Source organism: Drosophila gunungcola, unplaced genomic scaffold (assembly GCF_025200985.1).
Source record: "Drosophila gunungcola strain Sukarami unplaced genomic scaffold, Dgunungcola_SK_2 000001F, whole genome shotgun sequence".
Lineage (NCBI taxonomy): Eukaryota > Metazoa > Arthropoda > Insecta > Diptera > Drosophilidae > Drosophila > Drosophila gunungcola.
The window spans coordinates 18,192,127-18,217,747 of NW_026453197.1; the positions used below are offsets into that span (position 1 = coordinate 18,192,127).

Below are 25,621 nucleotides of genomic sequence, written 5' to 3' on the forward strand. Positions count from 1 at the left end.
TTGATATTAGTTTATTTGTAAGTTGTTTAATAACTTATATCCAAAAGTATTTAGTAAATGACCAGTAAACTTAATTTGAAAATATTTCGATACTTTAAACCTTCATTTTTTATCTTAACAATTCAAAACGTATTAATTCTTGTATTGTTATTATTATTATTTTAAATTTATAAGTTGTGTGAAATAATAATAAAATCTTAGTTAATTTTCATTATGGGAAATATTTCCATTAAACAAGTAATAAATATATTTGCTTTTTTTGTTTGCATCTAATATTAAGTTAATTAAATAAAGCATATTTTTTTACTGCAAAATTTTGAAATAATAATTAAATTAATAATTCGAATAATTAACTTAATTTAAGGCAGAGAACGCTCTCTTTTCCTCTCTTTGGCGGTCTTTTGCGCTCTTTCTCCGTTCAGTCGACGCATGCTTATTAACATTTCTGTTAAGAAAACGTTAACATTTAACTTTCTGCTGAGAGAGACGCTACGTTGGCTTACGTTTTGAAACGTACGTGTCAACTTCCCTTTAAATCTCTCCCAGTTCCCGTATTCAACATTTCTGGTCAGAAACGTAACTCTTAACACTTCTGTTAAGCTATTATACTTTTAACATTTCTGTTAAGAAAACGTTAATTTTTAACATTTTTGCTGAGAGAGACGCTACGTTGGCTTACGTCTTTTAATTCTCTCCCATCTCGTTACGTTTCGAATGCGAACAGACGCCTAAGCAAACGGCGAAATTCAAACGAAAAAAATTTGTCGTGGGAGGCGGACGTGTGCTCAAAGTGTTCAAAGGCTAAGCAAACGGAGAACTTAACTTATTTTGCGTTAAGTTTGAGCGGGTTGCGGTCAACCAGGGCTCAGTATTGGAAAGGGCCATTCGGTCGTTTCAAATTCAAACTCAAATTTAAAATTTGAAGATCTCTCTCAAAGTGTCGCTCCAGAGACCAACTGACTTTTGCTGTAAAGCCAAACTCATATGATTTAAATTGATTAATTCGCAATTAATAGAATTTAAACCGTGCGCGGTGCTGGAAAATATTTATCGCTTGTTTCGTTCGCTTTGCTGTGTGTTTTCCCGCAAGTGCAAGTGTGTTGGTGTGCGAGAAACGGAAATAAGAAATAAACAAGAGCGACATCAGCAACAACAACAACAAACGCAACAAGAAGTGCAAGCAAAAGTGAATAGAAGACGAAAGAGGAAATGCTTAAGTACAACAACAAGAAATACACGAACAAAACGACAGAGTGCAAGTGCATCGCGTGAGTGTCTTGAAGTGTGTGTTTGTGTGTGTGTGTATGTTGGTGTTGGTGAGGCGGCGGAAGTAGAAACATTTTGACTTGTGTGTTCTCGGCTTCGCCTTTTTATTTGCTCCGCTTTGCGGCTCGCATTCGTCGCAGCAAACGAAACGAAAACAAAAACAGAGAGCCAGGATTAGCCCCAAAAAGCACCAACAACCACCGCCCACTCACCGCCCCCTTAAAAAAAGAAACAACAACAATGGCCACTTGCCGCGAGGCCCTCTTCGTCATCAGCAGATAACAAACAAGAAACCCATCGAATTAACCAGCGACAACAGCAAAAACAAAGCGAAACAAAAAGCTAAAGCATTCTGGGATCTGGACATAATATCCGCTTCCGCGTTGCTTCTGTCGCTAAAAAAAAGCTCAAGAATCGAAACGCAAACAGACAAAATCAGTCTCTCAGTACGTCACCACAGTGCACAGTGGAGCAAACAGGTAAGAATATAAATAATAAATATTATACCAGTCCAATGGTTTTATCTTCATTGATTTTTGGGTGGAATTAAGCTTATCTTACCCCGAAAATAAAATTCAATACCTTTAAAATTACTTTCATATAGCAAAACAAAACAAAAAATTAGACCATTTCTGACGAAATAATCTTTAAACGAACAAGAAAAAAACCATTAAAGAGTATTGTCTTTTAATCATTGCTAACAGCCATAGTTATCTTTGCTTTATTACGAAATTGTTAAAACACTATCTTTTGGTGTATGTATTCCCCATCACTACGTCACAATGGTCATGAAAACAGAAAACTGTCTTGTCTGAGCAGCTGATAAATAATTGCTCCACCTTAATCTGCTTATGGTTATCTGCTAAATATGACTTCCCCACTTCGCCCCACACAACGTCTTACAATGTTTGAGTTTTTGGTCTCCGGTTGAGGTCAACAATTGGTCGGATCTACACGTGTAAGCAGATAACTTGGGGCTATATTTGAAGCGTATTATATACGAGATGAAAGACTCGGCAACAACGGTTTATCTAAGTTTTTTTTTTTTATTTATTTGCATGTTGTTTTTGAGGATCTGATTGTGGCATTTTCATTAGGGCTTGTCTAAACATGAAGAGTTACAATTTTGTGGAGATGTTGGGAGTGGTTTTATACTTTAATAAATATCTTGGTTATCTGATCGTTGTGCATATTTTGTTTTATCTTGGATTATTATTAGGTACTTATTTAAGAATAACTGGTAATTAATAAGGGTGTTAAAATTACTATAATTCTCCTATAAAAAAGATACTTCGGTATAATACCTTCATTTAAACAATACTGTTGACTTGTGAATACCAAAAAACTGGAACTAAGTAACATACATATTCTAATAATAAGCTTGATAGTAATTTCTCTTCCCATACTATACTATCTGGAGTTGTATTGTATGCATTGCACGCTTGACTGATTTCTTTGCTTCTATGATACAAACAAGATCGATTCACTTGGAAAACAGCTTTTCCTATTCGAATTCCACTAAGTGTTACGGTACCTAGGGTGCTTTGGTAACGCCTGTTGCATCATATATACTGGCTAGTCCCAAGTTTTCCGCCTTTAAAAGCGGTAATTATCGAGTGCATGTCTTGGTCTGCATATCGGTATATGTTATAGAACTGGGCATTCGAATGGTTCTCGGTTCGGTTCACGAGTCTCTTGTTGCATGCACTTTTCTATGGAAGTGAAGTGAAACAAAAGCAGAGCGTTGAGCTCCAATTAGGGTGACTCCGGCGACTCTGGCTCACGTCAGCGAAATCTTATCGCCGAGGCGCTTTGGCGAAAAGAAATACTCATACTCGTACTCGCACATACATATCAAAAAAAAAAAAAAAGGAAAACAGCCAGTAGAAATGTGTTTATTTATTTGCCTTTGCCGACCGTCGACGTCGAACAAATCAGCCAAACAGTTCCTGCTTCTGCCGCAGATATATGGTATAAGTATATATGGGTTTTCAGGGGGTGAGGCGGGGGGTGCGAACTAGACACACACCTGATCGTGCGCCACCTCCGTTATTTTATATTTTTTTTTTAGATGAGAGCAGAATTCTCGCCAATAAAGTTTATTATGTACAAACATACAAACAATAGGGGGCAGAAAAATTGCTCTAAGAAAGAGCTTAATTAAATCAACAAAACTAAAACTCCCACAAATATTTTTTTGTAAGGCTTCGATTACCTTTTAATTAAACCCGTAGAAAATAATTTAACGCGGTTTCGACAAAATAATAAAAAAAATTAATTAATAATTTGTATATCACATTCCGCAAAAATGGTAAGTCCTAATAAATAAAGTACACGGTTTATTTTTGCTGCAGAACATTAAAAAATGTTACTTTATTAAGTTTTAAATATTAAATACAAAAAAATGTAGATTATTTTATTTAAATATAAAAAAGTTCAGTTAGCAAATAAAATTTTTTTTACTCAAAATGTCATTAAAGAGAGCTAAGAATAATACGAATTTTTTTTTACAATGCCATATCTCCAAAACCACATTATTCAGTTTATTACTTACTTACCTGCATATGACTGTAAGTTGGGATGTATTAAGATCTGCTTTTTTAAATAAACAATTTTTCTCTTCAATTAGCGGAAAACGAAATAAAACTCGTAGAAGCTGCGATTTTGCTTGTCAGTTTTCCTTTCCTGGTTCTCTCTTTCTCCGCCCTCTTTGCCGCCCCACTTGCCACCCCTCTTGCTACCCCCCGAACCCCGTGAGACTTGGCCTGGTGACCAGCCGGCGGCAGAAAAGCAGCAAAAGCAGCGTAAATACAATAAATTAAATTCACTTCCGCATTGCTCCCAACAAAAAAAAACAACGTAATGGGGATTGGGTGAATGTGTGTGTGGGGAAAGACAAACGACGTAAGAGAAAGAGCACGGCAAGTGCACGGAAGCGAGAGAGCGGGTCAAAAGTGTAAGCGGGAGAGGGAGAGACGATCGCAAGAAAAAGATGAAGGTGGAGGAGCAGAGCAAACAGGTATAAAAACTGTTGATCGTGGGGAAGAGAGGGAGGGTGATGGAGCAAGAAAACATCGACCTATTCCCTCGCACACACACATTTGCCCAGCAACTGACTCACTCACACTCACACGTGCAAATCACAGCCAAGACAAAAAACACAAAATATAAAAAGCATAAGCGGCGGCAAAATAATGAAAGAAAGAGGAAGAAAATGCCATGCAGCAGCAAAAACAACAATAAAAAAGACGGCTAATATATAAACACAAAATGCCGAACAAGCAAAAAGTGCATGAGTATGTGTACGTCTCGCTCTCTTTTTTCCGTAGTTTGTTTTAAAAATCAAATAAAAACAAGCAGAAAAAAAGACATGACAACTTCTTTGAAAGGGTTAACCATTTCATGGATAAAATCTGATTAAAGTTTTAATGATTCACTATACATACATATGTACATATATGTTTATTATAATCTAATGTTTATCACATTTGGTTTTTATTATTCTAAAATGTTATTTAAAAAAAACAGTTTTAAAAGATATGGCAACCACAACCCCATTTTTTTTATCACTTAAGGGTTAAGGCCTCAAGAATGTCGCCAGCACACTCACAGCAAATAAAGCAAATGCATTTTGTTGTGCGCTTTGTTTTTCCTGTTGTAGGGGCCACTGGTTCTAAAGTTTTTCTTCTTTTTCTTGCCATTTCGCTTCCTTTTTTCTTTGAATTTCGATTGCATTTGTTGCATCTCTTTTTTGGTTTTTGTTGTTGTAACCTGCATGCGGAAGCTTGCATTCAATACAAATGCCACACATTTACATACACAGAGATGCATTATAACATATCCACACAAACATATGTTGTTGTTATCGCCCAGCAGATGTTGCTATTGTTGGTTGCTGTTTCTGTGCACTTGCATTTTATAAAGCGGCGAGCGAGGGAACCACTTTTGCGTACTATACATCCCATTGTAACCCATTTATTATTTTATAGTGCAACGAAATCACACTAACCTGAATTTGCCATAAATGCTGCCAGCTTCCATTACGTCGCGTCTCAAATTCGCTAAAAGAAATAAAGAAAGTAGTGCAAAAGGCAGGCGAGAAAAGCAGCAGCAACAACAAAAACAACAACAACACTCCAATCAACGATCGTGCGAATTTGCCATTAAAAGCGGTAAAATATACACTCCACTTCCCTACCTGGCAACAGTTGAGGTTTTGCGTTTGGAATTTGCCATTAAGGATGTCAGTGCACAGTGGGCATCTATAGCCATACCAATGAGATCATGCTAAGAACTGATCAAACTTTGAATCACAATTTTTTCCAGTCATTTCCGAGAACTTGGATTTTTGTTTGATAATTTCATGATAAAGGACTTGTAAATGGAGTCTTACAAACTTTTAAGCCTTAAAAAAGTATCTAAAAAATAGATACGATTAAATTGCATAAAGGCGTAGCTGCACTTGTATTATCGTTATTTAAAACTCTATTAAATCATAAATCTATTTAAAGGAAGTTTGTGCTGACTTCATCCTCTATTTAAATTTATTTCCAGAAATTTTAGATGAAATCTCTAAGTTCTGCATCGATCTCCACCCAACTGGCGACCCATTCATCTTGCACTTCTGACAATTTCCCGCAATCTTTTCTCACGATCATCATTTCCCGATGTTTCCCAATTTCTGCCCGCACCGAAAACCCACTAAAACACAGTACACTAATACTCGTATTACTCCAATAGCGTAATTGTTGTTGTTGTAGTCAGAGCTGGCTGGCTATCACTGTCTCTATCTCTAGCGCTAGCAACTCTCTACCCGTCTCTTTCGCCTGTCTGAGTAACCTGTTGTGTGAATTATGTTACGAACGTAACGTGTTTCAAAATATAGGAAGTCTTGCTTGACTTATAATACTCCGCTCAACTCGACTTTGGTGCTTTAACGGTGACTTGCTATTATCTAACTACAAAGAGTGGGAGCGGCAGAGAAATAGAGGGGTTGAGGGAGAAAGAAGCGAACGAAGCGAAGCAACAAACAGAAAAAGCAAACACACAAATATTCGCCGCATTTTGCAGTTTGTGGCACATTTTCCTTTTGGCACATATACGTAAAAGGGGGAAGGAGGCTAAAAAAAAAGGTGGGGGGAGGGGGGTAGTGGGTGGCAAAAGGGGGCAAAAGTACATCAAGCAAGAAGTGGAGTAATGTTGTGGAAAGTCGCTTTTAAGTCGTCGTCTGTCAATGCAACAATTAGGTAATTTTCCTTCTTTCTTCTAATTGAACTCCCATGGGAGAAGTTGAGGGGGTTGTAGGGGAGTTGGGAATTGCGTGGTGGATAACGTAACAGTTTTGGGTGCACCTAGCTAAGGCTGATGGCGTAACGCCAAAAAGGAAGTATCCGTAACGCTTGACTATCGAATGAGATAAAACCAGAGGCACGGAGAAAGGAAAAATGCAGACAGTACGGGGGGTATGGATAGCTACACACCCAAACCACTAGACAATACCCCCTGCCTGGCAACAAGAGATACTTCAAGCGACCCTAACTACGGCACAGTTACCGACTATTGTCCATTACAGTCTTTATCAAAGATAAAAGGTAACTGTAACTGTTCGGAACCAATAAATAACCAATGGAAAAAAAATCCAAAAACCCTTAAGAAAAAAAGTTTTAAAAGAGAGAAATAAAACGGATTAAATTAGTAGATGGCATTTATAAAAGAAAGAAGGAACACTATTTATTGAAAACAAATTATTTAGAAAACCAGCCTTAGTTTTCCATTAGAGTTGTATAAGTCCCAGAACAAATCTTTCTTTAAAAATGCTTATTTCCAAATAATGAAATACGTTTTATGGAATACCGATTATCTGGTTTACATGCAGATAATACCACAAATGAATTTCAAATAAACAACCCTAAATCACAAATATTAATTGCCAAATTTTCCTCACTGTAATTATATAAAATGGTAACGGGAAAAAATAAGAATGGTAACCACTACCTGTAGGAACACGAACTCGTACCCCTGCAACCCTCACCTTTGACCTACCTGTTGAACCTACAACAATGAATTGAGCTGAAAGCGGAACAGGTTCGCCACTTTGTTGGTGGTCCCCAGGCCATAATTGTCACTCTCGAACCTCTCACGACCCCTGGCAACCAGCTTGATACGATCCCGACCTAAATCGACCCCTCGACTTGACCCGAGAAACAAAACGCACAATGAAGTTTTGGCATTTGGCACTTCAAGGAAATTGCATTGAAAAGGCGGAAGAAGGAAGAGACGTGAAGCCGGGGGGCGGGTCGACACAGCTGGCTCTCCACTGAGAACAATGCAGCAGCTGAGGTTCCTCATCGTCATCCTTCGATTTTCCTACTTCAAAACTCAGCGGGCAGCGAAGAGGAAATTTAAGCTATTTATTGTGCCACACTTGCAGAGAATTATGTACTAGAAATGCAAAATAGTAGGTTGTTTTTAGGGACGTTTCTAATTTGCGAAAAATGTCTACCATTTTGAAAGTTATACATAACAATAATAAAAAGGAACATAGTTTCTTAAGAAAATTTATACATAACTTATTTTCAACTTTTCAACTGTAACGTAACATAACTTAAATTTCATAAATGTTTTTTTCCCATGTCCATAGGTATTTCCCATTTTTAATACATTGTTTTGAAATCGATATTTTGCAAATCTTTCATAAATCAATTTGATTTGGACGCCGATAGTATAGATAACAACCCCCGAAATTCGATTTCTCGGGACGCAAAGTAAGTGGTAGTATTTTGTATGTGCAAACAGGTGTGTGCTTTTGTATAATCAGTCGTTGGTCGTTTTGCCTGCTGATAAGGCAACTGGAAAAAGCAGCACGGAACCAAAGTCATGTGGGTGGGAAAAGGGGTGGCGGTGGGCAGGTGGAAAGGAAGCAATCTAAGGGGCGGTCCGCGAGGAGGTGCCAAAATGTGTTTACGATAGAGAATGGTGGACACTTGTGGGGTGGAAGAAGTTTTGGGGAACCGGAAATGACGCCAATACAAGAATTTACGCTTTTGCTTTGGGTTCCAGTGGGTGGAGTGGGCAGCCAGCGGGAGGTGTTTGTTTTTTTGGTCTTAATTGATACAGTAATCAGTCGCAATCCACGTCACATTTACCATTATTCTCCTTTTTTTGTTTTGTCTTGCATTATTTATTTATTTTTTATTACGTGCATAAATAGTTCTTTTTTCGGCACACGTACAACCGCAAGAAAAGAAGCAGCATAACAAAAGTATTTCGTTTTTATTTTTGGCATTTTTTTGTTGCTTTTTGTTTTGTTTAATCATATCGCATGGTATTCACAAGTGTTATTATAATGATTGCAGTTGTTGTTGCTGCTTTCCACGGCCCGAGAATATTGGCCTGTTCAATTATTTACACCTTGATACGCAGAGATACGAGTTTGGAGATTATTTTATGGCTCCTTTGGTCAGGGCAGCACTTCAAAATGCGTTCACGCAATGGGAGAACCACACAGTATTATTATGGTTTAGTTTTTAAGGTCGAACGGGGTAAAATGGGATCATTTCAAATAGGGGATCTATGGCAATTTTGACTTAAAAATATATATGTATAAATATTGGATTGATATACATTTTTTAACGTTGGTATTTTTTTTGTTTATTTTCAGGTAATTAAATAATTTGGTATGAAGTCTTAAGATAAACATGTGAGTACTCGGAAAACATCAGAACATTTTTTAAGGATAACCACGTTTAGTTAATCCAAAGCTCTAAATAAATATTTACTCAGCCTAGCCATCTTATAAGTCAGAAATGAGTTTCCTAAAAACTCATCTCACATCAAAGACCACTTGACAGTTCTCTGTTTTCCTACTCAAGGAAGTCAGTTGTCTCTGCTCAAGGGGCAGGGAATCCTCTTCCTAGTCCTCATCTCGAGCAGCACCTAACACGAAATTGTTTTATTAATACTGGAATTACAGTTGAGAAATTTTCAAGCGAATGCCGCCATGTCTGCGGACCAAGTGTCAAATGAAACGACAGCCTCGAAAAATACCCTCGGGCCAGATGAGATGGACCCACAAATGAGGGGGGTGGGGATGGAGGATGAGATGGGGTCCAAGTCAAGCAGGAGATTATATTATAATTTTCCAAGTAAGGCAAACAAGAATTAAAACAAACAACAAAATTGACACGAACAGCACGTAGAGCAATGATGTTGTTGAAGGAGCTGGAAACAGCAGCAGATGGGGCACTCTACTCTCCTTCTTCCACCATTGTCGCCAAATTCATAATTAGCAGCAGCTTAAATGAGTTCTTGGCCGGCGGCAATGCGCAGCAACCTCAAGAGATCCCCAGATCTTAGAGGGCTCTGTCTATTACAATTGTTAGTTCTTGGATTGCCGGATTCTAGGTATTCCTCTTGTCTCGTGCGCTTGAATGTGTGTTGTTGGTATTTTTTATCTCATTAGGTCGGTTTGCCACGTTTTAGTGGCTACTTAAGAGCAACTTGCGGCATAGCCAGCAATTGTTTATTATTATTGTGCCCACACTCACTCTCATGCCATTGTCCGTGCTTATCAAGCTTTCGCCGCTCGTCCCCCTACTATATACATACCTATATACATATTTATTCGTATATATTTATATATATGTACAATTATCATCGCTATTGTGTGAGCTGATGTAGAAACAATCTCTGGAGAAGCCTTTTCAAAACACGCGCTCACCCGCTAATCAGCTCTCTCAAAATAACAAAAGTAATAAGCCAAACTATCGAAGTGCAGTCGGTAAATTCCGCTTGGAAACCGAAATCAAATTGGTTGTAACACTTGAGGAAATGCATGAAGTACTTTGAATGCAATTGATTGATACTGCACGTTTCCTTGATTCCATGATTATGAATCTATAGGTTCAGGAGGTGAAAAAACTTTATGTGGTTTCCACAGAGTCTGGTATTCTCAGCTAAGAAATGGGTTTTAATCATTTAAAACAAATTAAAACAGAAAGCTAAGCTATAAGTTGATATAATTCTTATAAAGCTATTTTGGACCAAGGTCATTAGAATATTTAAGCTGACTAATCCAGCCTTTGATAGAATGAAACAATTATTGAAAAATGTGTTTTTAATTTAACTTATTTTATTCTGCTTTGTTTTCAAACTTTTTCCACAGTTTTACTCTTTTTAATCTCTTTAAATAAACCTTACTGCCCTGTTCAAATGAAAGTTGTTCTGAAGTATTTGTTTTATCGCCTTATCTGTAATCCGGTTCCGTTTCGAACACCGCGTTTTTATGATATTTGTAAAAGTTCTTCGCTTAATCAATAATTCGTGTGACGCCCTTTTCCTCAAAACCACTTCTGGTTCGTTTAAAAGACATGGGCCAATTTCCTGAACATGCTATAAAACATTAGCTCGTGTATTACATATCATCAGCGATTATATACTTTTGATTCCCACTATCGAATTGTCGGAGGAAGTGGAACGATGGTCATGAAGTTGATGATGACTTCTCATGCAATTGATAAACAATTCTTCCTGCTGTTCTTCTCCGAACTTGGCATTTCCTTGCCTTTGTAGATGTTTACAACCTGTAGACGACGGATGATGGTATTAACTTACGCGCGCACTTATTCTTTATAGTATACGATTTTTTATTTTTGCATTTCCCTGTTCCCTGCGTCTTGGAACCTGATTGTGATTATAGACAAGCGTCAGCGTCTCTCTGTTTCTACTTTGCTGTAGCTTGAACATCCGCTTCCGCATTTATTAAGTGTCTTTCCACGACGACGACGCTTAAAACGTTCCACACACAGTTCAGCTCAGTTAAGTTCAGTTTGGTTCGGTTGGGTTGAGTTCAGTTCGTTTAGAACGTTTTTACAATTCAGGTTTGGCGGGCTAGTAGCTAGCAGCTAGCAGCTAGCAGCTCTCGGCTTTGTTTTTTCTTTGCTATTTTTTGCGGCCCGTTCTCCTCTGTAATTAAGATGCGAAGCGCGCGATCGTCAAAGTTCTTTGGCTCCGAATGCGGGAAAGAGGAGAAGGAAGCGGCTTCGCCATGCATGCCTAGATGTTAGCTATGTATGTGCTTGATTACTAGTGCAAATACTAACTACCGGTTTAGATGCCCGACCAGATTGTGTGCAGAAAAAAAATATCCGGACGATCAAGTATTGCACACAGAAAAATTCGTTTTAAGATCAAGAATATGATCTTGAAAATAGAGATGGTATTGAAACCAAAGAAAATTGTAGGATTAGATATTTTTACATTCATATACCAACATCTATTATCAGAAATGGTAACTTCTTATTTATAATTTACAATTTTTTTTGCAATCTAAAAATAAATTTTTCCGCAGTGTATGTGGCTTAGCTTGCTGAATCGTTGTAGTTAGGTTGCTTTTTTTTGCCGGACTACAATCTAATTGCCCACAGGAAGCTGTAAGATCAGGCTGATCAATAGTCAAACCACCGAAGCAGGAAGTCGCTAAAAGTCTTTCTTTGATGGAAAGTCTTAAGCAATAAGAAGTGAAGGGGAGAGTCGAAAGACTCAAGTCTAGTCAAGTCAACTCAACTCAGATTGCTCTATGTATCTATGCGTTATCTTATCTGCGGAGGGGGCATATTTGTTATAAACTTACTGAAACTCAAGCAAATCGTAAACATTTCATAATACATATAAACATTATGGTGGAAGTGTGCGACGACGGATAGCGGAACATGTTGTATCTTTTATGTGCTCTGTCTATTTTTGTGTTGGTCTTTATCGTAGCCAGCGACACCTAAGACAACAAGTAATCCTAGTTTACAGATAAATATCGCCATGTGAAGCGCCAAAAGGCCACCGCAGCAGGTGTGTTCCGAGGACGGGGTCTAGAACTGGAATAGGAATTGGTACTGGTACTGGTACTGGACCTGCGAATGGGGATCTTATCAGCTTGATGGACAAGGTTCCTTTAGTGTTCTTAAGTTGGTGAAGATTGTGTTGATGGGTGGCATTGTGGGTGGTTCAGTGATGATCTTCGGAAATGTTTACTTATGGCATTATAATGTATTTAACTTAGGATTCCGTGAATAAACATATCTTTTAAGATCGGGGATTAAAAAATGAGTATTGAAAGATTTGTTCTTTAAATTAATTAAAATTTATTTTTTCAAGGAAGGTTAAATAAGTATTAATTACTAACTCTTTCTATTCACTAACTATTAATTTCTTGCGTCTACCCCTATTGTCTTCTCTTTGATGGTTCAATCTACACTCTATTTGCGAGTATTTTGTGGTCTTCAAATACGGAAGCAACTTATGTCAACCAACTCAATTGAACCCGCAATGACCCCGACCCCAAGCCAAAAGAGACGCACATGAGATGTCCACTGCCCGCTGTTGCTTCCCCTTTTTTTTTTGCAATCCCCTCCAGCTTGGCAACCCCCAAACGAGGCAAGCATTAAGTTCTTGCTGCAGGCGGCAGCAGTCCAACAATGATGATGATGATGATGATGATGCTGCTGATGACTGCCTTATTAAGTTAGGATGGTAGCGAGGAAGGGGGCGGAGAAGATTGATGCAAGTGCGAGAAAATCGCAAAGAGTTGAAACAAAAACACAGATGCGACTAATTGAATGTAATGGGCACAAATGATGCGGTTGATGCGGTCTAGGTCTATGAGTATCCAGCTCCTCGCCAGCAAACACCATCAATACACTTGGAAAAAGTAATAGTGAAACGGTTAATGTTATAATGGAAAGAAAGGAAACCATTTTTGTATATCTGATGTTGAAGCCTTTTATGAAAATTCAGTTTCTTTCTGTGCATCTATAACCCCCCACCATCAATCCCCCCCTTCGAACAAAAACTAGAATGATTTTGAACTCTTGTCTGGGCGTTTGATGAACTCATCCATCGTATGGAAATGGAATATCTGACTAAAGATCTCTAGCATCTTTCTTCTTCTCGTTCTATAGGTTTTTTATTTTTATTTCTAGGTAGTTAGCTACCGATTCGATCATAAGCATTATGATAATGATCATAATGATGATGCTGTGCTTTTGCACCCTTTGTTTTCCGATTGTTTCAATGTTCATCATGAAGTCGGATATTTCTCTAGTCATGAGAATGATCAGCATAGAAGAGTAGTGTGTGTGTGTTTTTTTTTTGTGTTGTTGTGGTTTGAGTTTGCATATTTATAAAATAACAAAAAATACCGAAAAGGTTATCGAACGTTTGATATCATTGAGCAGACCATCCCGCTGCCTCTCTCTCGAGACCCGAGGAGCATATAAAGATGAACAATGAGGCAGCAAGAAAGAGTTTTACAAAAAAGAGGTAGAAATAAAAAAAAAACAAAAAAAAACATCGACTTGAAACCGAGGTTTGAGCTACATTAGAACAAACACGTCACGTAACGCCTCCAGCAGCTGTAGATCTCCCCATGTCGTTTGTATTTTTTTACACCCCTTTTTTTTGGTCGAGCAAAACAAAAGAGCTCGAAGCTAAAGCTGTAGAAGAGGAAGTTTTTAATGTTGGCCAGATCTTGTCGCCTGATCAAAAGAGAAACCTACAGTGCTAAAAATTATTTAGATTTGTAATTTTCACAAGTATGATTATATATTTTATGGAAATTGATTTAAGAGAGAACAACCCTTCAATTACCAGTATACGTTGGCTATTTGTATCTTTTTATATCATTTATTTATTTATATTGAGCGAAACTTGCCTTTATGTAAAACTTTTATATTCTTGAGACCACTGTATTATAATGAGCAATAAAGTGTTAGGTGGAAAGAAATGCCTATGGCTCTCCTTTCTTTTTTAATTTTAATTTACAGCCACCGCAAGGCTTTTGGTCTGGGACTGATTTGAAATCGGGCTTGGGTTTTAAGCTCCTCAAAAAGTGCGTAACGATGATTGATTTGGCTGAGCTTGAGCTTTGAGCTTCCCTTGTTGTTTGAGGGGTTTGCTCCAAAAAAAAAGAAGCTGAAGAAATAACAATAAAACAAAAGAAAAGTGCTTACGGCGCTTTAAGCTGAGCACATATAAACTGACGATCTAGACAGAAAATGAACCGCAGACATTTGGTGTTGTTTCTCCGCTTCTTCGTACGCTTTTTCTATATATATATATATTTTGACTTTTTGTTGCGAAGAAGAACCCGGAATTGGCGTTTTTTATTTGCTTTTTTTTAAACTTTTTTTCTCGTATAGGTGAGGGGTACCAATATACCAATACAGCAAAGCAAAGGCAAACACAAATAGCAAACACGATACGCTCACGCGCTTGTTATGCACGCTCAGCACCACCGTCTATAAGTGGAGGTGGAAAAAGGGACGGTGGGGCATTGGGGGGTTAAGGTAAATCAAGAGTTACGAGCGTCGTTGTTGGTGTTTCTTAAATATACGACGACGACGAGCGTTGTGCGCTGAGCAGTTAAAAAGGCAAAGCAGGTCGTTGACTTAGCTATTTCGAATTTTGAATATCTTTTTTTATGCTTATTAATTGAGTATTTGATATGAGCGAGCACACACACATATATGGCAATATCTGAAAGCTCAAATACACGTGCGAAGTGTAAACACCTAAACGTAGAAACAACTTGAACTCAAACCATAAGTGAACTTATTACTCATAGTTTATTGATTACCACATAGCTGCATTTTACTTTAATGAAATTCGTTCTTTTAAAAAATATTCAATGCTTAGCTTGGAATTGCATTGAAATTAATAGAGTCAATTATCAGCAAAACACATACAAACATTTCTTTGTTAAAAAATTATCTTGAATTTTCTTTGTTGACTAATTATAGAACCTATACTCTTTACAATACATTGAAACTTCTATATACCTAAAAATCCTTTTAGTATTCTTTGTAGGGATTGCTTACCTTAAATTGAGGCTCCTTTATTATGTAGCTACCCCAGATTTCCTTACAATATAGCCATAAAAAGAACATATTTTATCTACCACGATCAATATGAATCGAACTGGGACCCCCAAGTAAACTCATTGAATTACAGACAATTTGCGGACTAGGGTCAAATCCCTTGGCTTTAGGGGTTGATTTAGGGCCAGACCAAAAACACCAGCCAGCAACAACAGAAAAGAAGAGATAAACACAAACGATGCTGCACTTGAGCTCGCACAAGGAAGACCTCATAAAAGAGATCAAATGTCAACGACAGCAACAGCACCACCATAAGCACCACCACCATAGGCACCACATGCCCATGCCTCGTCATTCTTCCTTTCAGTTACTTCATTCCATTCTTTGATGGGTTTCGAACAGATCCGTAGCCGGGTTTCCAAGAAGTCCTACAAGATGTAAAGCAAAGTGCACATCAGGTAGGGGAAGGACGGACGCGTTTCCTCATTGCTGCTCCTCTACCTGATCATCACACTGAGGAAAATGAATAGGTCCTTAAAATAGAAAAAAAAAATAACTTTCATAAATTCAATGATTATTACTTTCACCTTAAAATTGATTTGAAATTTCTTGTTTATTAAATACATATTGTATTGTAAAGCACATACAAAGCGTACAAAATTTTAGGATGAAAAAATCGTATATGAATGTTAAAGTGACAACTAAATGATATCGAAGATATCAACCTCTTAATATCTTTTTACAAAATTTCTTAGTGTAGAAAAGGAGACAGCATCCCCTGATTCTTTCTTTCTTGCACCTTCCTTTCGATCGAGCGTTGAGCCGTTAATCTTAATGCGCCATGGCTGCTGTCGCTTCTGTCTCTCTTCGGGTTCCTTTTTCCTGTCTTTTCTGGATATCAGATTTTCTTATTTTCCCATCATACTTGCCGCGCAGCACTTGATGCATACAGTGTGTGCTGGCTTGGCCAAAGGGGCGGGGAGGCGTGGCGGGGGTTCCGATGAGGAGAGGATGCGCCTGCGGAAATTACTCATTAACGTTTAACTCCGGCCCTGGCACTCGGGTGATTCACTTGCATGCTGGAATTCCAGCTGCGTCTAGGAGTGCCGATCAAAAATGCCAGTCGAGTGTCATCTTAGGGGGCTAAGCGATAGGGAAATACTATAGTATGAGATTATAAGTGGAAGACACACATCACTTGATATTACAACATTTTCTAAGAAATAAGAAAAAACATCTTTAAAACAGACTTATTAGGCAGAAAAGCAGAATATTATATGATTAATCAAACTTAAATGCTTTGCCAAAGATTTCATACAGTAGATAGGGATAACAGTGCTAAAATCCTAGCTGGTATAAACGTTTTATTTAGTCTTATCTGATTGCTGTCCCATAATCCTTTCCATTCTTTTCTATAGAAAGTCTTACCTCCTCGACTTCCTTATCCGCCGTTCAGATCTCCCATGTCCCATTTTCTAGCATTTCCGATCCCACGATCCCACACACGAAAGAACCTCCTCCTCTCACTCTTTTTCATCGCCAAAAACGGAAACATTGCAAATACTCGTAAAAAAAACCCATGAAATTCTTTTAACCCATTTGCTTGTATTTGTTTTCCAGCTTTCCTTCCACTCCCCCTGGCATTTATTCTTTTTTTTTTTCTTTCATTTCTAAACTGATCGTTTTATAATTTTCGTTTGTAATTTCCGTTGAAACCGGTTCGAGATCGTTCGCATACCTTACCTCCGATTTTGAACTACCTGTGTGCCTGAGTCGATTTCGAGTTGTGTCAGAAGGAGAGGTAAAATCAGAATCTCAGAGAGAGGTGACTGAATGCTGCTCATTTTGGATTTTTCTCTGCCGCGCCTCCTGTGCCAAGATTTAGAAATATTCTTTATACTCTTGTTGCGTGCGTGAGACGATGATGCCTCTGCTCAACGTTTTTCCACTTACAGAAATATACTTGTACTTTTTTTTTGACATCTAAAATCTAGGCTTTATTCAGATTGTGTAGGTTTGAAAACAAGGTCCCACGTTGGGCATCAATTATATTTTTTTCCTTAAATTAGGACCTCCTTCTTTAATTACGTGAAAAGTTGTGATACTGTAGCATTGGAAATGTATGAGAGCATTTTTTTTTCGCAGTGTACTACTCCAACTCTGCTTCTTCCTGGGCTGCTGCCCTGCCTTCCTTATTGTTGTTTTCGTATCTGGCTGATGAGCATTCATTTGTCATTTTACTACGTGCCACCGACTCCAACTTTTAGCCGAATGTTTATTTATTTTGTGTTGCTGTTGCTTTTGCTGCTGGTGCTGCGGAACATGTGTGCACTAGAATATATGATTTTATTTTAGTGAAAACTCAACCATGTGTTGTGGCAACCGAAATAACACGTAGGATCGTTTTTGGTGTGAGTTTGTCTGTATGTGGTGTGTGCACAATCAGCAGCGGGGCATCAGCGTTTACCTCTAGCTCTCTTCAAAAAACAAATAGATCGGATCGGTTGTGGATCAGTTAGACCCCCTCTAAGCCATGTACATGCACAATAAAATATTCAAGGCGATTATTATCATCCTCATCATCCCCTTTTTTCCCCACACCACACCGCCATCACAAATATTTTATATTCTTCCCTCCCTCCCTTTTCTGGCGCTCTCGACTTGCTGCTCACTTGTTGAAAGCGCTTCCCGGAGAATGAGGAAGTTTCTTTCGGGAGAGCACAAGACAGTCGAGTCGGGGCGAGATGTGAGATAAATCTGAACATGTGTGCAGCGAAAATGTCTGGTCCGGCTATATGTGGGAAAAAATACAGCCCAGGTTAATATAATAGTTCTATTAGGATGGAAAACTTTTGCAGATTAACTATATATTTTAATTAACGTAATATTAAATTAGATCAAAAGGTTTTTTATATTTTTTGAGTCAATATTTTTTCCATTGTTTGGTTTTGAAAATAATTGCCGTTTAAGGATTTTCAATCACTGTTGTTTGATCCTTTAAAATAAAAAATGTGCAAAGATTTATTTTTAAATTAAATTGAGAAGTGATCCACTGGATCTTGTTGTTTTCGGTGTGGTATACTATTTATGCTTAGGTTTTGGAGAATTTCTTGCCACTTACTAGCTTACTTTAGCTGTAAACAGGGTGCCCCTCATTTGGCTGATGTTACTCCTTTTCCTCATGCTCCCCGACTCTACATCATCATCTCGATCCACTGGGTCTGGGACTTGCTGCTCTCTTTACCCACTGGCGGATTTATTAGTTGCCCCATCGGCAGCGTCTTTCTCCAACCCGGGTAGCTCCCATCCCCATCCCCTTACCCATGCCCGTCCCACTCCCGCTTCTCTGGCTGCTGCTTTTGGAAACGGGTTTTCTGTTTGGAATGTGCACTTCCGTTTGCTGCTGCAGCAAGATCGAGAGTGGGCAATGGGCACGGCTTTCAAGTTTCGAGAGACGTTCGACTCCGCCGCTCCCCCGATACCCCCCCTCTTAACCCCTTCCTTCGGTGCCATCAATACATTTGCTTATGTTGAAATCTTTACAGCAACTGATCACCGCACCGCCATGTGTGTGTATACGTCTTTCGGTTTTTGTGTGTCTGCGTTCGGTTTGTACACATCCGGAATGGCAGTGTACTGCCGCCCATGCACACCCATACACCCCAAGAGATCACACATTTTTGGTGGAAATTACCATATTGAGAAATTTACAATTAAAAAGCTTCAGGCGATAGAGACATCGGCGACTGAGAAATGCTCTAATTGTGTAGGTCAATTAATTGAAATTGAGTCTATTTCCAAGAAAGTATTTTAATTGGGAGAATAGTGAGTCAATAAGAATTTATTGTTATTTTAATTTCCTGTTTTGTTTTTATTTGTGCTTCCCAAAGATTTATTTTTATTTTTCGGCGACCACTAATCAAACTTTCAAAAATATCTTCCGGAAGTGAAATTGATACCAAGGTTGGGGAAAATTTATATTTATGAATTTCTTTTGCTTATGGTGTGAATTGTAGGCAACCATCCGGATATGAAAGCGGTAAATATAAATATAAATAAAATTATTTTTTTGTTAAGTTTTTGATTGGTAGACAAGTTAGAAATGCATTAACGAACCTAAATCTAACTAATTAAAAGATACAGAACGTTTATTCGCCCAGAGAAACTAATTCTTTGATTTTAGAAAAGTAATGTCTTCATGATCGACTTAATAATTTAATAAAATTTATAGGGTAACTTTTTCCCTAATAGGCTCATCTTTAAGCCCATTTTACCTCAATTATGCCTTAAATGCCTGAACTTCAGGAATTTAGTTTTCTGGGTTTGACTGTCCATTTTTTCTTTGTGTAGCGCATTCACTAGTTCGTTGTGGTTGAACCTCTTTTTTTTTTTTTTTGGAACGATCTTCTTCCCTCTTCTTGCTCTTTTTCCTCTTGTCTGCCTCCGCCGCGGTCGCTGCGGGGGTGTGTTGCTGCCGCTGCCACTGCCTCCGAAGATGCCCGCTGAGCGGAGAGAAGAGGAGAGATGTGGAGGAAGAGAGAAAGAGGTCCGGTCCAGAGTGCTCTGCCTCTGCTTGATCCTCGACTGCGACGTCTCTGCCGCTGCCGCTGTCGATGCCTCTGCCAGTGAGTCACGCTCACCGCTCTCCGAGATCGAGACCGAGATCCCGCCGACACTTTGCCAAGTAGAGTTCGGATGCGCTGGCCCTAGTCCGCTGTATATCGCTGTACAACACGATCACACAAATCACACTCACAAACAGACAAATAGATCGGCTGCTGTTGTTTTTGTTATTCTTGCGTCGGCATCCGAGTAGAGATATATTATTTGTTTATTCCATCCATCGGCTGCCCCGCGACGATTATGAAGAAATCTGATTTGGTTGGAATGCGAATGTCTGTCTGAGTGTCGCTCTCCCGCTCGCTCCCATTCGACGGATCGGATCGAATCGGTTTCGGAACGGATCGGATCGGATCGGTATGTGTGGCGTCTGGGAGCGGGATCACTATATCCCACTGCTCCTCGACTAGGTGATGTGTCCGCTCAGATATTTCGCTGGCGGAAGTGTGTTGTCGAGTGATTAACAACATCCATTGGCCACATCCTTTGCGATGATGGTGATTTCTCAGTAGTGAACTTCGAACCGCCAGAGGAAACGTGTGTGTGTTTGGCATCCATGCCAGAATCTTTGGTAGTTTTCCATATCTGATTTACCTTACCAAGTGCATAAAACAAACAAAAAAAGTTTCGCTAGAATATGTTTTCTCCAAAAAATGTATGATGTGGCTTACTAAAAAATAAATAAGTGTTTGAGTGCACGCAACAGTTGAAAAACATTCAAACAAAAAAGTTTCGATAGAAAATGTTTTCTCAAAAAATATTACTCGAGTGCAATGCTAAAGATAAAAACATTTTCCAAAATATAAAAAAAAATGCATTAACATTTCTAAGACTTTGAAAGCAATCTAGTAATACTTCAAAAATTGTGAACAGAAGAGTTTTGGGAAGCAAAATAATTCTAGATGGATAACATTTATGACGCATTAAATTTTTTTGTTATATTTATGATTCTCAAAGAAATGTGACTCTTAAAAAATATAAATATGGTTTATAAAATCGCACAGTTTACAGCAAACGAAATAATAAATTCTGTTATACACCAATAAAACATTGTTTAAATAATACAATTGATAAATTATATCCATAAAATATAATCGCATCAGTAATCCAAGTGAATACTAGAAAACCTTTTATACACCAAAAAATCATAATCTTAATAAAACAATTGATAAATAATCTTTTTCAAATAGCATCGCATCAGTAATCCAAAACTATCTGATTACCATCATTTCAGCTATATCTTAATAATACAATTGATGGACAATATCGTTTAAATTTATTGCACCAGTTATACAAAATGATGCGATCTTTTGATTTTGGCTACAAACATTAATTGAATTCTTATGCAAATTTAAGTGACTTCACAATGGAATATCCTTACTTACTTCCTTTTCTTTTTATTACTTTTTAGATAATCTCAATTGAAGGCAATTGAAGTGGCTCCCACTGACTCACTGAATCGGATCCGCTGACCAGGACACTTCCTTACACACTGTGGCTGCATGTCCAAAATGAAAATGCTCCCAGTACAGTTATCGTTGAACTCGCTGAATCCCAACATCTGGAGCGATGTGCTCTGGCGCTGCCCCCCGGCTCCGTCCAGCCAGCTGGCGGAGCTGAAGACACAGCTCCCACCCTCCCTGCCCTCCGATCCGCGCCTCTGGAGCCGCGAGGATGTGCTCGTCTTCCTGCGGTTCTGCGTCCGCGAATTCGATCTCCCCAAGCTCGACTTTGATCTCTTCCAGATGAACGGCAAGGCGCTGTGCCTGCTGACACGGGCTGACTTTGGCCATCGGTGTCCGGGGGCCGGCGATGTGCTTCACAATGTGCTGCAGATGTTGATCATAGAGTCACACATGATGCAGTGGCATTTGCCCAATAGTCCAGTGACGCCCACCAGTCGTTATCCCCTTTCGCCGCACAGTCATCCGCCGACGCCCACGTGGCCCCCGTTGAATGCCCCGCCGGAGAACAGTCCCTTTCACAGTACGGCCCATGGGCTGGCTGGTCATCATTTTATGGCACCCAACTCTGTGACGCTGAGTCCTCCGCCTTCAGTGGACTCCCAGGCGAGTAGTCCACCGCAGGCACCTTACCAAAACGGAGGAGTGGCCAATGGAGGAGCAGGAGCATCGGCTGCAGGAGCCCCAAGCAGCAGCAGCAATCCCGCATCGTCAAGTGCCAGCAGCACGGGAAGCAATGGCTCTCAGCCCAACATAATGCCCATGAAGGGCATAAGCAGTGCCAGCAGTAATCACTCCGATTCCGAGGAGGAGTACTCTGAGTCCAATGGCGGGGGAGTGGGAAAGTTGCCAGCCGGATCGCTGCCCTACAGCACGGCCAGTCCGCCGGGCACACCAATACTGAAAGACATCAAGCCGAACTGGACGCAACAGCTGACGAACAGTTTTGTGAACTCCTGGTCGCAACAGCAACAACAGCAGCAGCAGCAGCAACAGGCAGCTGCAGTGGCTGCAGCAGCAGCCCAGGCACAGCAGCAACAGTTGGCGCAACAGCAACAGCAGCAGCAGCAACAACAGTTGCCCCAGAAGCTGACCCTGGACAATACTGCTGGCCCAGTGGTGGCCCCCGCTGGAGGATCCATTTCGGCACCAACCACACCCAGTTATATGTACAAAGCCAAGCGGGAGTTCTTTCCCGAAAACTCAGAGCCCAATACAAGTATGTTTTGAATACAAAAACATTTTAAAACAGTTACTAACTCATGTATCTCTTTATATATTATTTAGATGGTCGCCTGTTGTGGGACTTTTTGCAACAGCTGCTGAACGATCGCAACCAAAAGTACAGCGATCTGATAGCCTGGAAGTGCCGCGATACGGGAGTCTTCAAGATTGTCGATCCCGCCGGTCTGGCCAAGCTGTGGGGCATCCAGAAGAATCATCTGTCCATGAACTACGACAAGATGTCGCGAGCCCTGCGCTATTACTACAGGGTTAACATACTGCGCAAGGTGCAGGGCGAGCGACATTGCTATCAGTTTCTGCGCAATCCCACGGAACTGAAGAACATCAAGAATATATCTTTGCTGCGGCAAACCACGCCAGCGAATGGCGGCGGCGGTGGATCGTCCATGCCACAGGGTGGCAGCAATCAGGCGCCTGGAAGTCCTGCTGCCGGCCAGAATTGGAGCACCCAGCAGCAGCAACAAGCACAGCAGCAGCAGCAATCGCCCCAGCGTCCCGCCTCGCGGAATGGCCCCATGAGCCTGCCCGCCGTTGCAGCGGTGGCAGCAGCTGCGGCTGCGGCCTATGGTCCACCACCCACATCGCCGCTCTTCATGCATGCGATCAATGGAGCCTTCCACTACCTTTCGGCGGCGGCAGCTGGTCCGCCACCCAATTCCCCTGCCTTGAATACCCCATCCGCTGTCGGCGGCGGTCCCGATAAGTTCCAGTTCCACCCGCTGAAGCTGGAGAATGGCTCCGGCTCGGGATCGGAAAGTGCTGGCGAGGATTTAAAGCCCACGGATCTGAGTGTGAGCAGCAAGAGCAATGCGCCCAGCAACGAGGATTGCTATCCGTAAGTGGACTGTCTTCTAATTTAATTATATACAATTTAGTTAAACCAAACTATTGCTCTGCAGACTCATTCGCAATGCTGACGGCCTGACGACCATCAAGCTCATACGCTCATACGATCACCAGGGTGCCCCATCGCCAGCGGAGCAATCCCCCAAGCCGGATGACCAGCAGCAGCAGCAGCAGACCAGTGCCAGCAGCAGCTCACCCAGGCCCATGGATCAGGCCAGTGAGCAGCAGGCCCAGCCCGTGCCGATGGACAGCGAATGCAATGGCGGCGAGTCAGAGGACTCCTTCCGGCATATGCGGCAGTAGGCGGAGGAGCAGCTTCCTGTGACAATCATCCATCGTCCATCCTCACCCCTCCTGAACATAAACATTACCTGAGCTAAGTGAAATGGGACCAGCAGCACAACAAACGCACAGACTTATAGACAGAAACCCTGCTGGATATAGATCTGAATGCCTATGCCTTTCGGTTAGGATGGGGTTGCTTAAAATGGAAAACCAACAAACTGAAGAAGTTGAAAGTAATTTTTGAAGAATTTTAAGCTATTTCCTAGAATCTTTTACATAAGCGGTAGCACTATTCTTCTTTAATATATACAAAATTGGTATTCAATATTCAATTTATAAATTCAAATTCTTTCCAATATTACTTTTTGCTTCCACATTTGTAAAATATGATCCGCCCCGACTTTCTGTATATAGTAATCACATCTGCATTAACAAACACACAATCATACATACACATATATTTTCTACATCAAGCGTATTTATTAAGCTAAGCTAAGCGAAAGCAGAGTGCATGTAATTTCGTTGTTGTAAGTAGATTTCTTGAGCCGGCGCAGCGCAGCCTTCGATTATGTGCCAATTTCTACATTTATCAAACAAAACAAAAAAAAAAAACAAAATACCTATCCATAAGCGTTCACACACATCAATCATACGAGTAAAGAGTAGCGATTAAGGAGTAAAAAGTAGCCAGTAGCTTAGACCGTAAGTGTTGCCACCTTTGAGCTTTACAAATGTTGCCTCAACAATGGTTTCAAATTTATGAAAACAAAAAACAAAACAAAAAACCAACAAACATTGTTAAAATCGAAAGAAAAAGTGAAGGAAATATGAAATTTGAATTGTTGTCGAAATTGTTAATTAATATACAAATCGGAATAGAAAGAGTTTTTTGTATACAACAAGGCAAATTGATTTCTTGTGATAACAACAACAGAATTATCTTTGATTCACATTGGCTAAATGTTTGCGAAAGAAGAGCAGTTCCAAAAAGCGAAACTGAAACAGTTTCAGTGATCCTTTATGCAAGGATGGGGCTGCTCTTTCTTCAAGATCAGCCTGAAAAGAGAGCTTTCAAAATTCAATTTCAATTGAGCCCCTAGCCCTAGATACACTGCAACAAAAAAAAGAAAACACACACACACATTATAAACATTATAAAAAAAAAACATTGGCTTCCATTTTTATATAGCAATGATGATACACACAAGCATATATGTATACACATTAGTTTTCTATTATTATCATTATTATTATTATATTATTTTTACGTTAGCTTAAGCGGCTGCAATTAAATGGCAGTCCAGCAGCAGTTGCAACAAATGAAGGTGTTCATTTAAGCATTAACAACTTTAGTTTGTAAAACGCTTACGATCTTACCACCCACACACCCCCACCACCACCCACAAACCACTCACCCGCTAAGAACAATGAAAAAATAGAAAATGTACATTTTGAAGCACTTTATTAATTATATTAAACAAAACGAATCGAGTTATGGAGAGAGAGATATCAACATCAATGCACGTTCATACATTTAGCCTGTAGCGCAACTGTAATTATTAATTATTGTGTAGATCTATATGGTAAAGATAATTTTCTATTTGTTTTTCGTACGCCTTAAGTTTAAACACCGCCAATAGCTAATAATTAGCACTCTAGTGTCGCCACAATACCTGTTCTTCCATTGAAAACTTTATCTTTTGATCAATACATAATTTATATATGTATAAACAAAAAGCGAAACAAATTTATATGCAATAAATAAATTGAAAAGTGAAAATCGAGAGATCCCAAGGATCGAATTTGTTGTATCGGTTGGGTATTGATTTGAAATTTTGTTTTTACAAATTCATAGAAAGTAATTTAGCAAGAGCATAAAAATGGGATGTTATTGAAAAGATTTCTTAAATCTTAAACATAAGCATTTAATTTTGTTTTTGAAAATTCTAAGAACAATATTTTGCAAGAGTATACAAATCATTGGAAAGATTTTTTAAATCTTAAACTTATTTAAGAATCGTATATTAT

At 39.5% G+C, this 25,621-nt stretch overlaps 1 protein-coding gene across 1 annotated transcript; it reads left to right on the forward strand.

Annotated features, from left to right (window-relative positions):
• The first annotated feature begins 761 nt into the window (after window positions 1–761).
• LOC128262596 (ets DNA-binding protein pokkuri) lies at window positions 762–25,377 on the forward strand. The gene is made up of 4 exons (XM_052996943.1): window positions 762–1,745; window positions 21,166–22,436; window positions 22,505–23,297; window positions 23,362–25,377. The coding sequence occupies exons 2-4, from the start codon at window positions 21,257–21,259 to the stop codon at window positions 23,609–23,611; spliced, it is 2,223 nt and encodes a 740-aa protein (XP_052852903.1). The 5' UTR covers window positions 762–1,745; window positions 21,166–21,256; the 3' UTR covers window positions 23,612–25,377.
• Window positions 25,378–25,621: the final 244 nt, after the last annotated feature.